Raw genomic sequence first — 18,088 nt, forward strand, 5'->3', positions numbered from 1 at the left:
AAAAGTGTAATTATCATCAATCTACTTAAGTAAACACCTTTGAGAAACAGAAGTAAAGGACTGACTCCACGTTGGAGGGGGCATACGGCACTTAGATGCTTGGTGCTTTTCCTGTTGTGGGTCTAGGGATCCAGTGATTCACTCTGGGCTGGCATTTTACCTGGCTCTTCTCTCCCTTTGCACCCGGTCCTTATCACTCTCTGCTAGAGTAGGATCATGGAACAATGTAATGTTAGGTGTCCTAGAGATCATTAGATTCAACTCATTTTCAAAGTGGAAACTAAACTTTGTAGAAATTCAATTATTTTGAGTGAGGGCAAGCAGTGTGTTTGGGGCATATTTGGGATTTCAATGTGAGGCTTTTGCTATATCTCAGTGCTCTTTTCATTATATTATGATGTTTTCTTACAAGCAAACGTGTGCTGAAAATGCCTATATGCATATATACGTGTGTGTGTGTATATATATATAAAGATATAAAATCCTTTAATGCTTTTTATCAAAACATTGATGATATATTCAGCTTTGATGGTGCTAAGTTTTCAGTTTTCAAGTAGGTTTCTTCCTTTTCCTTGATGGGTAACACCACATAGCCAGCTGCCTTTGTTTACTTGTGTGTAAGGGGAAGACAGGATAATACTTTGAAACACAAAACAGATTGAGACATACTGAAACAAGGAAAATAACTGTCATTTCATGTGCGACAATATCTACATAAGCAATGCTACCTCGTGGACAGCAACAATTTATAGTCAAACAGAACTCTTAACAGTGACAGATTATCAGTTCTACACTTCAGTGAAAAGACACTATTTATTGAGCACGTACTAAAAATACAGAAACTCTATTTAATTCATATTCAAGGATAGTGAAGTAATATTTGCTGGTTTAATAGCCATTTTAGCAATTGTTTCATACAGTTACCTCATACTGAGCTTGCAGTAAAAAAAAAAAATCACAATTGTTTTTTCACTTGAACCATTGCCAAATTAGGTTTTCCTCATCTTTCTATTATGAAATTTTCTTTTAGTCTATCTTAATGTGTAGGGATAGTAATTACAGGGCAAATGAAACTTTGTACAGGTAGATGAGCTAACATTAAAATAGTACATAATACAAACTTCTTGATTTCTCTTACCTTCATCATGTATAAAAATCTTTAGTTTCTACAAGCAGTTACTTGTGCTAAGGTGATTAATATGATAAATGAATGAATCTAAATGTTGCAATTAATTGTATTCACTCTTAGTCTAGAATAAAATACCCTGAGGAGTAACTTCAATTATACCTTTCCTTCCATAGCAATATCTTATAATGCATTCTGTTTGTAAATAGAAACCTATATACAGGCAGACCTCGGAGCTATTGCGGGTTCCCTTCCAGACCACCTCAGTAAAGGGGATATCACAATAAAGCGAGTCACACAAATTTTTTGGTTTCCCAGTGCATAAAAACTTATGTTTACATGATAATCCATTAAGTGTGTGATAGCATTATGACTAAAAAAACAACGTACATACCTTAATTAAAAAATACTTCATTGAGAAAAAAGGCTAACCATCATCTGAGCCTTCAGTGAGTCACAGTAGAAACATCAAAGATCACTGATCACAGATCACCATAGCAAGTATAATAATAATGGGAAAGTAAGAAATATTGTGAGAACTACCTAAATGTTACATAGAGATAGGAAGTGAGCCAATGCTGTTGGAAAAATGGCACCGATAGACTTGTTCAAGGCAGGGCCGTCACAAACCTTCAATTTGTAAAAAACAAAATATATGTGAAGTGCAATAAAGTAAAGGGCAATAACATGAGGCATGCTTGTAAATAACCACCATTTTTGTTTCAACAAAATTCTGACCTTTCTGTTAGAATGTATGGCAGTACCGATTTGATGAAAACATATTCTCTCAAAAAGTTTTCAAACAGATGTAAATTTTTACAATCATCTTTACCTCTTGTGGAGCATCATTCTGTATAAATTTCTCATATATTGCTTTTGCTTTATGAATTATTTGTTGAGGGTCTTTGCTTTTCTTGAAATCTTCACAGGCTATCCAAAATTCAATGTTTTCCTCACTGAATTCAGTTTTAAGAAATCTGGTAAAAGTCTCCAGTCCATCTACCAAGAAAAGAAGTGATATATTTTAACTAAAAAATATTGATGCTGAGAAAATATGCTACTTGATATTAAAGTACAACCGTGAATGTTAGTGGAAGAAGCATCTTCCCTCTGATTCAGGGCAGTAGCACAGATCCTTCTCATGAGGAACCATGTTAACAATTAGCTGAAATCTTCACAACTATGAAAGGTAAGTACCATTTCTGTTGAAATGAGGCTGGTATCATACTTAGAACTGAGTAACAGGGACCTTAAATCTGGACCTCACTTTGGATCTCTCTCAGCTGTGCCTTTCCCTGGGGTGAGTGTGGTACGGTTATTCTACAGAGCCAAAGAGCAATTCCAGCTGGAGACCATCTCTCAATTTCTAGACCATGCTTCTTGGACTCAGGACCCTGAAATTCCCTGTAAAAGGCTTTGTGTTTCCAGGATTGGCACGGTCCTCTTCCCCCAAATACATCCACCAAAGGCACCTGACTCCGTGGAATGCACACCCCAAGGCTTGAGTGTGGACAGGACTTGAATTTGCACGCTGGAGTGTCCACCCAAATGTGCAAAGAGGCCTCTCACAGTGTGGAACCAAACCATGGGTGGAAAGTGAAGGGAGGTGGGCTACGCTTATAGGGTAGAACTGGGAAGAGTCTGAGAATTTTATATTCAAACGTAATCTACCAAGTGTCACAATAGAAGGATAAAATGTCTATTTTTAACAGTTTATTAGCCTGATCTATAACTCTTAAGCATTTAGAAATATAGTATGGGGCCTCCATTTTTACTTTTTTCCTGAGCCCCATGAATGTTAGGGGCAGGTATCAAGTCTTATGGAAGACTGCCAGGGTTCAAGTTCTTGTTCAGCTAGTTACTATGTGGTCCTGAGTGAATTACTTTTCCTTTCTGTGCCTCAGTTTCTCAATATTTAAAATTAAGATAATGATAAAACCGACCTGATAGAGCTGTTTAGAGAATTAAATGTGCCAAAATGTGCAGGACGCTTAAAACAGAAACTGGCATATAGCAAGTACGCTATCTGGATTTTGATGGGGGGGGTGATGGTTATGATGATGTTGATGATTTTGATGACTATCATTTTTTTTAGGCTCAGTTAGGTAAAGTTTCATAGCTAAAACTGTGGCAGACTCAGGATTCAACACTAAGACAATCTGACTTTAATACTAGGGTTCTTTCAACTATTTATGATATTCTACTTTCTTTGGCTAATAGTTTTTTTTTTTCATTTATTTTTGGTTGCGTTGGGTCTTTGTTGCCGCTTGTGGGTTTTCTCTAGTTGTGCGAGCGGGGGCTACTGTTTGTTGTGGTGCACAGGCTTCTCATTGTGGTGGCTTCTCTTGTTGCAGAGCACAGGCTATAGGCGCGCAGGCTTCAGTAGTTGTGGCTTGAGGGCTCTAGAGCGCAGGCTCAGTAGTTGTAACGCATGCTTAGTTGCTCCGTGGTATGTGGGATCTTCCCAGACCAGGACTCAAACCCATGTCCCCTGCATTGGCAGGCAGATTCTTAACCACTGTGCCACCAGGGAAGCCCCGGTATTTTTTAAAAAATTAAACTTCTTTGAGAAAATTATAGATTCACATGTAGTTGTAGGAAATAACAGAGACAGAGCCCATGTACCCTTTATCCAGTTTCCACCAATATAACATCTTGTAAAACTGTAGTAAAAATATCACAAATAGGATAATGATATTGATATAGTTAAGATACAGAATATTTCCTTGATTATAAGGATATCTCATGTTGCCTTTTTACTGCTATACTCACATTTTTCCCACACCCAACCCCTCCTTCAATGTTAGGAACCAATAGTCTGTTCTCCATTGCTATAATTTGGTCAATTCAAGAATATAAGTGGAATCATGTAGTCTATATTGTTTGGGGTGGCTTTTTTCATCTACCATGATTTGCTGGAGATTCATCAATGTATCAGTAATTTGTTCCTTTTCATTGCCATGTTGTATTCCGTGGTATGGATTTGTTTAACCATTCCCGTTGAAGGTTTTGGGGGGCTATTATCAATAAGGATGCTATAAACATTTATGTATAGATTTTGTGTGTGTGTGTAGACATAAGATTTTATTTCTGTGGGATAAGAGAAGTGAAGCTGTTCAGTCATATGGTATTTGAAATAGAGAAGAGAGCATTATAGAAGCATTGAGAAAAGGTAAAAATGTTCCATCTAGTTTTTTCAGTTAAATTTTCTCAGGGACTTCCCTGGCGGTCCAGTGGTTAAGACTCTGTGCTCCCAATGCAGGGGGCACATGTTTGACCCCTGGTTGGGGAACTAAGATCTCACATGCTGCACAGCACGGCCAATAAATAAATAAATAAATAAATAAATAAATAAATTTTCTCAGAGAAATTCACATTTGAGTTGGATACAAACGATTTTTAGCAATCTTTCTTTAGATTTGTTCTCTACTCATAGTTATGACCCATTTCTCTTTCTGCTATCACAGGTGAGTAATTACACGAGGAAATTTCATGAGTCCTGTCTGGATTTCTCACTTGGCAGCATTTGATAATAATGATCCCCTCCTTTTTGAAATATTCTTCTTCCTAGGATTCTAGGACACCATACCTCCTAATTTATACCATGCGATTACTTTAAGCCTGGCTTAATGTCTTCTGTTCCCTGGTTAAATGTGATGTTTGCTGGGATCCTGTTCTTTACATTCTTCTCCTTTTCTCGCCTCTTCTACCTCCCTTTTCTTTCTCTATCTTCCTGTATCCTCGTCTTCTAACATTTTTCCTGAAACTCCTTTCCCCCTTACTTCCCTCTGTACTTTATGCATACTGCTGGCACCTACAGACAAAATAAGGCATTACAAACAATCTTGCAAAACAATAAAGTTTCTCTGAGTTAAATTTTGATCTAATTAAAAGATTTTAATCTCATTACAAGAAATCATTAGAAGAAAATTTTTCTCTTCACCTCAGATATTCCTCCAGCTATTGATCTATATCTTTCTCCTTACAAAGTCTTTTGAGTAAGCTTTCTGCAGTTGGTCTCTTAATCTCCTCCACTCATTTACCTCCCCATACACTAAAATGTGGTTTCTACTCAACGCTTGACTTGAATAATTTTTACCAAAATGACTTACTGTTATATTCCATGGAAAAATTTTTTTTCCAATCCATATATTACTTCATCTCTCTATGACAGCAGGCGAAGATGAGATATGTCTGTAATTCTTTTCTATGGCACATACACTCTTGAGTTTCTTCTTATACCTCTGACTACTGCTTTTCTAAATACCTCTCAGTTTATCCTTCTTCCTTCTTCCCTTTAATTCCAATTCCAGGGCAATCACTTCAACACTTCAACACAATGAATATGCTGATGATTTTCAGAAATGATCTCCAGCTCAGATCTCTTTCCTGAGCTCCAAGCTCATATCACCAACATTTGGTAAACATCTCCACTGAATTTCCCACCAAAATAATCACATCACAGATGAATTCAATATCTTCACCCAAAAGCTTCCCAGAATGGTTCCCACGCAGTGACACCATCCACTCAACAACTTACCCTGCAACCCTGGCATACTTAGGGATCCCCAATTTTCTTCTCAACTCAATTGATAATCAAATCTTGTCAACTTTATCTCCTTTATGTATCATGCATCTGTCTTTTTATTTTTATTCAATCTGGAATTACCCTTATTCAGACCAGGATCATATTTTACATAGATTATTATAACAACCTTCTAAATGGTGACTCTAACTCCAGGCTTCCCTTGCTTCCCTCCCCTGCTAACCCCCCCCCCCCACTTTCCAAGTTTATTATTCACATTCTAGTCAGTAATATCTTTCTAGAGTACAAATTTAATTATGTTTCTTCACTGTTGAAAATTTTCCAACAATGCCCTTAATCTCTTTCCACTCTCTTTCTCACACTCTAAGCTCCAAGCACAGTGAAATAACTTAGAGTTCCATTCATGTGCCATGTTCTCACATCTCTTTAGCTTCTATTGGAAACATTGTCTCTTCCTACTCCAATTTTATCAATCTAATTTCGTCAGGCTAATCTGTATCACCCATTGAAGTTTAAATTAGATCATTTTATCTGGAAAGATTTCACTGATCTCAAAAATAAGTTGGGTGTCCTTCATATATGACTTCCTACACTGGGTAACATTTAAACTATTGTGCTGCAGTTGCTTGCTTATTTTTGTTTCTCATGCTATATTGTGAGATTCATGAGATGAAGGCCCTTGTCTAATTTGCCACAAAAATCCCCAGCATGAAGAAAGCACTCAATATTTACTTACTGAAAGAAATAAGTAATAATTGAACACATGAGAAAAAGTACAAATTTTCATTAAAAATACAAAAGTTCTAGCAAAAAAAATCTTGTTGAGGAGGCAGAGATGAGTTTGGGGATCATAATATGTTTGGAATTTGTGGGTCAGGGTACAGAGGAAAAAAAAAAAGAAGAAAGAAACATGCAGAGGGTGCCTGGAAGTCTACATGCAGGTTGCCTGTAGATCCTTGGCTGAGGGTCAGGCTGTACATGGGCAGGGCAAACTCTGTGAAGCCCAGAAGAGTATAGCTGTGGTGGTGCTGAGACGTAAATGGAGATCAGGGAGTTTGCATGGGTCTGGGAGACTTTGGATTTCTGGCCCAGCTATAGTGGAGATACCCAACAAAGGCTATGTTTTTGGTATAAATACTACAGGCAAGGTCTTTGTCTTCAAACTAAGATAAATTGGAAAGAGATTGGTTTTAAATATCAAACTGATCAGAAAGAATCAAGAGGATCCACCCGTGATTTAACTGACTGCCAGAAAAATAATCTAACGCTGTTTAAAGGAAGACAGCATAATCTAGACTCCTATATCTTCCTCCTTGCTCACATACAATAAAAATTTATTAGGCATGCAAGAAATGTCTAATGTGACCCATTATCAATAACAAAAGCAGTCAATAGAAACTGACCACAAGATATCTGAAATGTTGGAAATAGCACACAGGATGTTATAAAGCTATTATTTATATGTTGAAGAATGAAAAGGTTAAAAACGACATAAGGAGTGAATAGATGCAAAAACTCAGAACAGAAATTGAAACTATAGAAAACAATCAAATGGAAATTCTAGAACTAAAATGGAAAATACCTGAAGCAAAAAGAATTAATTGGATCAGCACGACAACAGATTAACAACTGCCTAAGAAAAGATGAGTACACTAGAAGACAGGAAGATAGAAATTATTCAATTTAGGATAGCAGAAGACTTCTCTGGTGGCACAGTAGTTAAGAATCTGCCTGCCAATGCAGGGGACATGGGTTTGAGCCCTGGTCTGGGAAGATCCCATATGCCGCGGAACAACTAAACCTGTGTACCACAACTACTGAACCTGCGCTCTAGAGCCCACAAGCAACAGATACTGAGCCTGCGTGCCACAGCTACTGAAGCCCACGTGCCTAGAGCCTGTGCTCGGCAACAGGAGAAGCCACCTCAATGAGAAGCCCGCACACTGCAACAAAGAGTAGCCCCCGCTCACCACAACTAGAGAAAGCCCGTGCACAGCAATGAAGACATAACACAGCCAAAAATTTTTTAAAAATTAAAAAAAAAAAGGATAGCAGGAAACTAGGGGGGAAAATCCACAATTATACTTGCAGATTTTAATTCTGTTCACTCATAAATTTATAGAACAAATAGAATGTCAATCAGAATATATAAAACTTGAACATTATCAACTAAATTGACCTAATTGACATTTATATGACATTCTACCAAATACATCTTTTCAAGTGCACAAGAAAGATTATCCAAGATGGACCACATGCTAGGATGTAAAATGAATTTAAATTAACGTCAAAAGATTGAAGTCTTACAGAGTATGTCCTTTGCCCATAAGGGTTTTAATCAAAAATCAACTAGTCATTTTCACAATGTTGATTCTTCTAATCCAAGAACATGGTATATCTCTCCATCTGTTTGTATCATCTTTAATTTCTTTCATCAGTATCTTATAGTTTTCTGCATACAGGTCTTTTGACTCCTTAGGTAGGTTTATTCCTAGGTATTTTATCTTTTTGTTGCAATGGTAAATGGGAGTGTTTCCTTAATTTCTCTTTCAGATTTTTCATTAGTGTATAGGAATGCAAGAGATTTCTGTGCATTAATTTTGTATCCTGCTACATTACCAAATTCATTGATTAGCTCTACTAGTTTTCTGGTAGTGTCTTTAGGATTCTCTATGTATAGGATCATGTCATCTGCCAACAGTGACAGCTTTATTTCTTCTTTTCCAATTTGGATTCCTTTTATTTCTTTTTCTTCTCTGATTGCTGTGGCTAAACCTTCCAAAACTATGTTGAATAATAGTGGTGAGAGTGGGCAACCTTGTCTTGTTCCTGATCTTAGAGGAAATGGTTTCACTTTTTCACCATTGAGGACGATGTTCGCTGTGGGTTTGTCATAGATGGCCTTTATTATGTTGAGGTAAGTTACCTCTATGCCTATTTTCTGGAGGGTTTTAATCATAAATGGGTGTTGAATTTTGTCAAAAGCTTTTTCTGCATCTACTGAGATGATCATATAGTTTTTATTCTTCAATTTGTTAATATGGCGTAGCACACTGATTGATTTGCGTATATTGAAGAATCCTTGCATTCCTGGGATAAACCCCACTTGATCATGGTGTAAGATCCTTTTAATGTGCTGTTGGATTCTGTTTGCTAGTATTTTGTTGAGGATTTTTACATCTATGTTCATCAGTGATATTGGCCTGTAGTTTTCTTTCTTTGTGACATCTTTGTCTGGTTTTGGTATCAGGTTGATAGTGGCCTTGTAGAATGAGTTTGGGAGTGTTCCTCCCTCTGCTATATCTTGGAAGAGTTTGAGAAGGATAGGTGTTAACTCTTCTCTAAATGTTTGATAGAATTCGCCTGTGAATCCATCTGGGCCTGGGCTTTTGTTTGTTGGAAGATTTTTAATCACAGTCTCAATTTCAGTGTTTGTGATTGATCAGTTTATATTTTCTATTTCTTCCTGGTTCAGTCTTGGAAGGTTGTGCTTTTCTAAGAATTTGTCCATTTCTTCCAGGTTGTCCATTTTATTGGCATAGAGTTGCTTGTAGTAATCTCTCATGATCCTTTGTATTTCTGCAGTGTCAGTTGTTACTTCTCCTTTTTCATTTCTAATTCTATTGATTTGAGTCTTCTCCCTTTTTTTCTTGATGAGTCTGGCTAATGGTTTTTCAATTTTGTTTATCTTCTCAAAGAACCAGCTTTTAGTTTTATTGATCTTTGCTATTGTTTCCTTCATTTCTTTTTCATGTATTTCTGATCTGATCTTTATGATTTCTTTCCTTCTGCTAACATTGGGGTATTTTTCTTCTTCTTTCTCTTATTGCTTTAGGTGTAAGGTTAGGTTGTTTATTTGAGATGTTTCTTGTTTCTTGAGGTAAGATTGTATTGCTCTAAACTTCCCTCTTAGAACTGCTTTTGCTGCATCCCATAGGTCTTCGGTCATTGTGTTTTCATTGTCATTTGTTTCTAGATATTTTTTGATTTCCTCTTTGATTTCTTCAGTGATCTCTTGGTTATTAAGTAGTGTATTGTTTAGCCTCCATGTATTTGTATTTTTTTACAGATTTTTTCCTGTAATTGATATCTAGTCTCATAGCATTGTGGTCAGAAAAGATACTTGATATAATTTCAATTTTCTTAAATTTACCAAGGCTTGATTTGTGACCCAAGATATGATCTATACTACCCAAAGCAATCTACAGATTCAATGCAATCCCTATCAAACTACAATGGCATTTTTCACAGAACCAGAACAAAAAATTGCACAGTTTGTATAGAAACACAGAAGACCCTGAAGAGCCAAAACAATCTTGAGAAAGAAAAATGGAGCTGGAGGAATCAGACTCCCAGACTTCAGACAATACTACAAAGCTACAGTCATCAAGACAGTATGGTACTGGCACAAAAATAGAAATATAGATCAATGGAACAGGATAGAAAGCCCAGAGATAAACCCACGCATATATGGTCACCTTATCTTTGATAAAGGAAGCAAGAGTATACAATGGAGAAAAGACAGCCTCTTCAATAAGTGGTGCTGGGAAAACTGGACAGCTACATGTAAAAGAATGAAAGTAGAACATTTCCAAACGCCATACACAAAGATAAACTCAAAATGGATTAAAGACCTAAATGTAAGGTCAGACACTATCAAACTCTTAGAGGAAAACATAGGCAGAACACTCTGTGACATAAATCACAGCAAGATCCTTTTTGACCAATAGAAATAAAAACAAAAGTAAACAAATGGGACCTAATGAAACTTAAAAGCTTTTCACAGCAAAGGAAGCCATAAACAAGATGAAAAGACAGCTCTCAGAATGGGAGAAAATATTCGCAAATGAAGCAACTGACAAAGGATTAATCTCCAAAATATACAAGCAGCTCATGCAGCTCAATATCAAAATAATAAACAACCCAATCCAAAAATGGACAGAAGACCTAAATAGACATTTCTCCAAAGAAGATATACAGGTAGCTAACAAACACATGAAAGAATGCTCAACATCACTAATCATCAGAGAAATGCAAATCAAAACTACAATGAGGTATCACCTCACACCGGTCAGAATGGCCATCACCAAAAAATCTCCAGAAAATAAATGCTTAAGAGGGTGTGGAGAAAAGGGAACCCTCTTGCATTGTTGGTGGGAATGTAAATTGATACAGCCACTATGGAGAACAGTATGGAGGTTCCTTAAAAAACTAAAAATAGAGCTACCATACGACCCAGCAATCCCACTACTGGGGATATACCCTGAGAAAACCATAATTCAAAAAGAGTCATGTACCACAATGTTCATTGCAGCTCTATTTACAAGAGCCAGGATATGGAAGTAACCTGTGTCCATCAACAGATGAATTTGTGAAGAAGGTGTGGCATATATATACCATGGAATATTACTCAGCCATATAAAGAAACAAAATTGAGTTATTTGTAGTGAGGTGGATGGACCTAGAGTCTGTCTTACAGAGTGAAGTAAGTCAGAAAAATAAATACCGTATGCTAACACATATATATGGAATCTAAGGGGGAAAAAAAATGGTTCTGAAGAACTTAGGGGCAGGACAGGAATAAAGACACAGACATAGAGAATGGACTTGAGGACACCGGGAGGGGGAAGGGTAAGCTGCCACAAAGTGAGAGAATGGCATGGACTTATATATACTACCAAATGTAGAATAGCTAGTCGGAAGCAGTTGCATAGCACAGGGAGATGGGCTTGGTGCTTTGTGACCACCTAGAGGGGTGGGATAGAGAGGGTGGGAGGGAGATGCAAGAGGGAGGAGATATGGGGTATATGTATATGCATAGCTGATTCACTTTGTTATACAGCAGAAACTAACACACCATTGTAAAGCAATTATACTCCAATAAAGGTTTTAAAAAAAAATCAACTAGTAACATAGCTTTAAAAAACCCCAAATATTTGGAAATAAAACAACACATATAAATAATTTATTGATCAAAGAAGAAATCAAAAGAGAAATTTGAAACTATTTACAATTGAATTATAATAAAAATACAGCACATCAAAATTTGTAGGATGCAGTTTAAACCGTATTTAGGGGGAAATTTACCACATGAAATGCTATACTAGTAAAAGATAAAATCTAAGTTTCTACTTTAAGAAGCTTTAAAAACAGGAGAAAATTAAAGCCACAGTAAGTTGAAGGAAAAAAAATTATAAAAGAAGTCTGTGTAAAAGAAAACAAACCATAGAGAAAATTTACAAAGCCAAAAGTTGGTTCTTCGAAAACATTAATAAAATAGAACTCCTAGTGAGGCTGTTTCATAGTAGTAGGAAGCAAATCAGTGATATTTCTACAGATCTTAGAGATATTACAAAGATAGTAAATATTATGAATGATTTTATGCCAATAAATATAAATTAAATAAAATGGGAAAATTGTTTAAAGAAAGCCTACCCAAACTGACACTGAAGTGAAAAATCTGAAACTCTATCTTAATAGATCTTTATAATAAAAATACCACCCCCCCCCCAAAAAAAATCTTGGGCCCAGATTTGGTGAATTTCATCAAACATTTAAGAAAAAAGTATTCTAATCTTATACAACTTCCAGAAAACAGTGGAGGGATGAATAATTTCCTTCTCATTTTAAGAGGCTAGGATAACTCTAATACCAAAACCTGACAAATGTAACACCAACACCACCCCCAGAAATAACGATTAACAAAGGAAAAGGAAAAGAAAATTATAGACTAATGATCACAGATGTAAAGATTCTGAACAAAATATTGGAGACTTAAAGTCAGGAATTTAAAGAGGGAGAAGCATACATTCTAGCATTAAGGCAAAATATTTGAAGTAAATGATAGCTTTCTTTTGTCTACTCAACTTATTTTCACTTATATTCATTTCTTCTATTCACTGTTCTCTAGAACTATTCCTCATGGTCCGTGATTATTTGTAATATAATAAGTTCCATATAGAATGAAGCAAGAAGAATGAATGTGGTAGAATTATGGTGATAACTAAGAGGGTTTGCATTTTTAACATGTGTAGAGGTTTTGAGGGCTAAGTGCTGTTCATATGCATTACTACATTTAATACTACAACATATGTCTGGAATATGTCCTATATTCATTTTCGTAGCTGAGAAAACTGAGATTCATATAAATTCAATTGTCCCAGATCTCACTTTTCAAACAAACAAATTGTAGAAGTATATCTTTCTCAAGAAGGCAGCACTTTCTGTCATAGGTCGAGTTAACAGTCCTCCAAAGATGTCCATGCCCTAATCCTCAGAACCTGTGACTACATTACCTGACATGGAGCAAAAGCTTTGCTGATGTGATTAAGGTTAAGGACCTTGAGAGGGGCAAATTAGCCTGGATTATCCAGGTGGACCCAATCTCATCACATGAGTGCTTAAAAGTGGAGGAGGAAGACAGAGAAGTGGGTCAGGGGGATGCAGTGTGAGAAGCACTGTTGCTGCCCTTCAAGATGGAAGAAGATGGTCAAGAGCCAAAGAATGTGGTGGCTTCCAGAGGGTGAGAGTGGCCTTAGTTTAGAGCCAGCAAGAGAATGGAGACCTTGGTCCAAAACTGCAAAGAGCTGAATTCTGCCAAGAACCCAAATGGGTAGGAAAGGGATTCTCCCCAAGACCTTCCACAAAGGACAACAGCCTGCTGACACCTTGATTATTTTTCCAGTGAGATCCATGCTACACTTCTGACCTACAGAACTGTAAGATAATATATTTGTGTTGTAAGTCCAGAAAGTTATCATAGTTTGTTACACAGCCACAGGAAACTACTACAATCCTCAAATCACGTGGTACATGTCACCATTTATTTCTCCTATATCTAGAACTTGTCCTGTTTGTCATGAAGCATTGTGTTTTCGTTTTTGTTTTTAATGCTGAAAGCAACTGTTTGATTATATTAGAGATCCAGGAACTTAATGTAAGAAAACAACAGCCAGAAATGGCATAACCTACAGACATTCCCTAAGTGTTAGGTATGGGATCTCTCCAAACACTACCATGATAGACGAGCCCTGTGGGCCTCTTCTACTCCGCTGCTCCTTCCATTGGTGTTTTCATTGGGGTGAGGAGAGAGTCTGCCATTTCTTTTCCTTGGTAAATTGATCCTGAGCACCAGATGTTAGTGGTTAAACCTTAACGAAGAAACTGGGAAGACAAGCAAAGGTCAGTCTCAACAAAAATTTGAGAAGGCATCATAGGACTGACATGCAACCCAGAACTTGTCCACAGTGATTAGATGCTGGTAAGATAATTCCTAGTCAAACACAGCTGTCTTAAGGAGGCCTTAGTTCTAAGCGCTTCCTGTGTAAGTTAACAAATTCTAGTCTCTGAGGAGGAGGAAGAATGATCAATGTGGGTGATATTGAGCCACTCTTGTTCTTATTTCTCTAGCACAGTTAGTGTTTGATTTTCAAGATTTATTTCTCATGCTGTGTAGTGTGCTTTGCTCAGAATGTAGCAGGAAAATATAAATGGATAATGATTCTTTGAAGCATTTTGATAGATAGAAGATTTTCCCCAAATACCTAAAAATGTATATATTCTCAGAGTAAAGTTAATGATCTATCTCTGTTTTTATTATTTTTAAGCCAAAATAGCTATCAAAGTGAACAATGGAGTCAGACAAGTGGGTTTTACCCTGACTTGTTAACCCACCAGCTGTCTTAGGGATTACTGTTCCTTAGTGTGGTCTGTTTGATTTTCCTTTCCACAACTCTTTTACCCTCTGTAGCTCAGTACCTGAACTTATAAAAAAGCAGGTTGAGTCATTACTATTGTCGAAGATTACATTCCTTTAATTTTTGAAAACTACATCGCAGCAGCAACCTTTCCGACTTCAGGTAAAGCTGGAGCCCCAGGCTGATGACTTTAGAAAATAGGCTGAATAAGCATCATTTGGCTACTGATTGGCAACAGCTTGAAAACTTCTTCCTTTTCCATTTATGTGACTACAAAGATGGTTTTGTTGCATAATCTCTGGTTTTACTTTTTGTCTTTTTTTTTTCCTTCTTCTTCTGTAATGATCCCAGAAGGAAACAAGGAGGCTAAGGCAAAACATGCCTTTCAACCCCTAAATCAAAATTGAAATAGAATTTGAAATGTGGGCAATGTTTAGGTGTGTGAAAGAAAAACCTCAACAAAAACAACCATCTGTAGACCAATTGGCTTAAACCAAACTTTAGGTAGTTACGTAGTCATGCCCCAGCCTCTGGCCAGAACTTTAAAAAAATATATTGAGAATTCCCCCTTGATGAATTTTTAGTGTAATCAAAAACCTCTGCTTAGCACCCATACTTCCTTCCTCTTTAAAATTTCTAAAATGTTTGCCCTTTTTTCCTCCAATTAACATCCACTTTTTGCTGGATTGAATCCTAAATATATGTATATTCTCTTAATTTATCTCTCATAATTATCTTCAACTGATAGATTCTTTGTATTTTTTAATAGAATTCTGAAATTTCTTATTTGCTCGGTAGCTGCTATGAAGTAGATTTCTGAGGAGAATTCCTTGACTAGATATTAGGAAACAATTGGAAGCAAGACAGCAAAATGATTGTGAGAACATCTTCAGGTAGTCCTAATTAAAAAAGCAAAAGTGGTCGTATGGAAATGTGCACTCTGATATTGAAAAGCCTGTCATTGGGTGGTATTGTCCTGTGTGTTCATGATGTGGGTTCTGCCTCTTCCCCTCCCACAATGAGAGACATTTGTCTTGTTCTTACTTGCTCCTCTGTTACTATTTAAATGGAAATTAAAGGAAAGTTAGCAAATAAAATGCCTGCTATCTTACAACAGAACAGTCTCTTCCAGGTCAGACCAAGATTGGAAAGAGGAAATTAAGAATATGTTTTATTGGGCTTATGAATAAAGTTACTTTGACTCCAGTGAAGGGAAATGCTTTTTGGATTTCATTTTATTCTATCTATATGTCATATAGAAGCATGGATTGATCAGTTTTAAAATACCAAACTATTCCTAAAGCAAGTTGATAAATTACTGTGACAATTTTAGGAGGATATGGTCATTACTTTTCCTATTAATAAATCTCAATTATAAGAAACTTTTTGTATTGACACCTAGAAGGGATCATCCATATGCCAGACAACTGAAATTGTTACTTATTAAAAATAACTTCCTTCGTCTATCTTTTATTTGTGAAACACCTAGTGTGAACCTGAGGACTGTATTATAAACTGAAAATGCAATGATATTAATTACAATAGTTAGAAGTTTTGAGTCTTTGCTAAGGCCTTGGCACACTGCTATATGCCTTTTTTGGGGCAGTTCCATTTAATTTTCACATCAGCCCTAAGGAGTTAAGTCCTGTTCTACCCATTTATACAGATGAAGAAGCTGAGATTCAGAGAGTTAAGTTGCCCTGAATCTTACCGCTGGGAAAAGATAGCACAGGGGTTTGAATCCAGGTTTATTTTGTTTATAATTATAGAATGTTTATCTTTCAACTGCCATGAAACAACAAAGTCTTTACTGTTGAGGAATATGGAGATTAATAGGCAAGATAGGCATGTATAGACCAAGGACTAAGGAATGAGAATTGCAGGGCTGACTAATTCTGTTTGGAGCAGCAGAGAAAAATCAGCTTACTTAAGATGACTATAGAAGCCTTCCAGAAAATAGCATGAATGCTACTTAAATGGTCCTTCACTAATTCACAAAGCATGAGTGAGTGTCAGCTCTGTACCAGCCGTTGTGCTTTGGAGTATCATGTAAAAGCCCTTCGTTACCGTGCTTAGGCTTGAGTTTGATACAGACATTCAAAATGAAGTCACAGCACTAACGTAAGGAAAAGCGCTGTGTGTTTAAAAGTGCTCGTGGTGAGTTAATCAAAGTGAATGGATCTTGTTGGCATAATATGAATATAATAGGGGAGAATAAATACTGATTCAAGAAACAAATTAATGATGAATGAGAAGGTAGTTCATCTATTTAAAAGTTTAAGTAAATGACTTTTTAAAAAATAATACGTAATATCGTGCAGGATTATCCCAGCACACTAGTTACTTCCTGTTTCTCTTACTCACTTGGCAGCTGCATGAAGTCAGGTCACAATGGAACCATTTCTCACACACAGGCAGTAACTTACTAAACAGTCCTTTAGAAGGAAGCAGTGGTGAAGACACCTGCCAAAAGTGCTTGATAGAACCCGGGATTAGAATTCACACTGGAAGAAGCTGTCTCGATGTGTCATACAAATATGAAATGCTTGTAATTGCATGTTGCTAAATTGAAACTCTGACATCTGTTGGAGTATTTTTCTGATGCCAAGAAACCAAATGAAACAAAAAGTCAAGGAACTCAGAAGTTGGAAACCCAAGTACAATGTGGTATCTTAAGTACTAGGTTGCCTTGCTTCTCCTTTGGTATTTGACTTTGGACCTGCCACAGAGTGTGGTGGTTACTCATGCAATAATGATTTGTTTGTGTGGCCCATTTATAATCTAGACTGGATTTTACTTACTTTTATTTTTTAGATAGATCAAGTAATTGCATGTTTGTTATGGGTCAGCTTGATTCAGAAAGTTAAATTTGCAGAACCCTGGAATCCCTTATCTTGCAGAAAACGGTGACTGAAAATTGGAAAGGGCAGCTTAAAAAGCCACAAGGTGAAAAGTGTAAGGAGAAGTGCTAATTTCCTTCTCCAAAAGAGAAGTATGCACTTCCTTGTAGCCTTTCCTCAAAGTCAGTAATATGTACTTCCCACAGTATCAGTTCATATTTTTAAATCAAGGGGGTGAAATGACTTACATATTCCTTTTATCCTACCTTATTATGAATTATTCTTGAAATTAAGCTTAGTATATATGATCACAATTTAAGGTGCAAAAAGCCCAAGCGCATAGTTGTTAATAAAAAGACTAAAAATATTGGAATTATTTGCAATGACTGGAAAAAAGGATGTACAGGAAAATAAACAGGTAGTAGTTGGAAGTTTTTTTTTATTGACAGAGATTCCCTTCATAGGAAATAACCTTCTCTTTCAAATCTTTACTTATCAAGTATGTGAGATGGTTAGAAAATCTTTCTATAATCAATCATGCTTCCATATTCTAGATGTGTGCCTATAAAATCCTGCAAAACTTCTGATAAACTTTACCAGCGACTAAAAAAGTTCAAACTCTCACCTGTTATCTTCTCCAAATCTTTTTTTTTCTACCTCTATTTCTGATCTATAAAAGGCACTCTTACCTTCCTATTAATATGGAACAAAATCTGGAGATCTTTGGCTCCTTTTTCTTCATCTCCTATTTCTTCACCATCTCACTTTACAACATACGTACACATTCAGTCAGTCACCAAGTTCTTCCATTTTCTTTCCAAAATAGCCCTTACATTGAGGTTAACTTTGATATTTGTAACAACCTTGTAGGTCGTCCTAT

The 18,088-nt window shown here is 36.4% G+C and overlaps 2 protein-coding genes across 2 annotated transcripts in view; one reads left to right on the forward strand and one right to left on the reverse strand.

Annotated features, from left to right (window-relative positions):
* LOC309630376 (uncharacterized protein) overlaps nt 1-18,088 on the forward strand; it is a gene marked incomplete at its 5' end in the record, with an annotated part of 1,321,579 nt that overhangs the window by 632,500 nt on the left and 670,991 nt on the right. The window lies entirely within an intron of this gene.
* Nucleotides 1-18,088, reverse strand: part of RGS18 (regulator of G protein signaling 18) — a 46,272-nt gene that overhangs the window by 12,612 nt on the left and 15,572 nt on the right. Inside the window, exon 4 of the mRNA XM_082395540.1 lies at nt 1,959-2,125. Within this exon, the coding sequence (XP_082251666.1) occupies nt 1,959-2,125 (167 nt within the window). The remainder of the gene's footprint in view (nt 1-1,958; nt 2,126-18,088) is intronic.

Source organism: Balaenoptera borealis (genome assembly GCF_965194805.1).
Source record: "Balaenoptera borealis genome assembly, chromosome: 1".
Taxonomy (NCBI): Eukaryota; Metazoa; Chordata; class Mammalia; order Artiodactyla; family Balaenopteridae; genus Balaenoptera; species Balaenoptera borealis.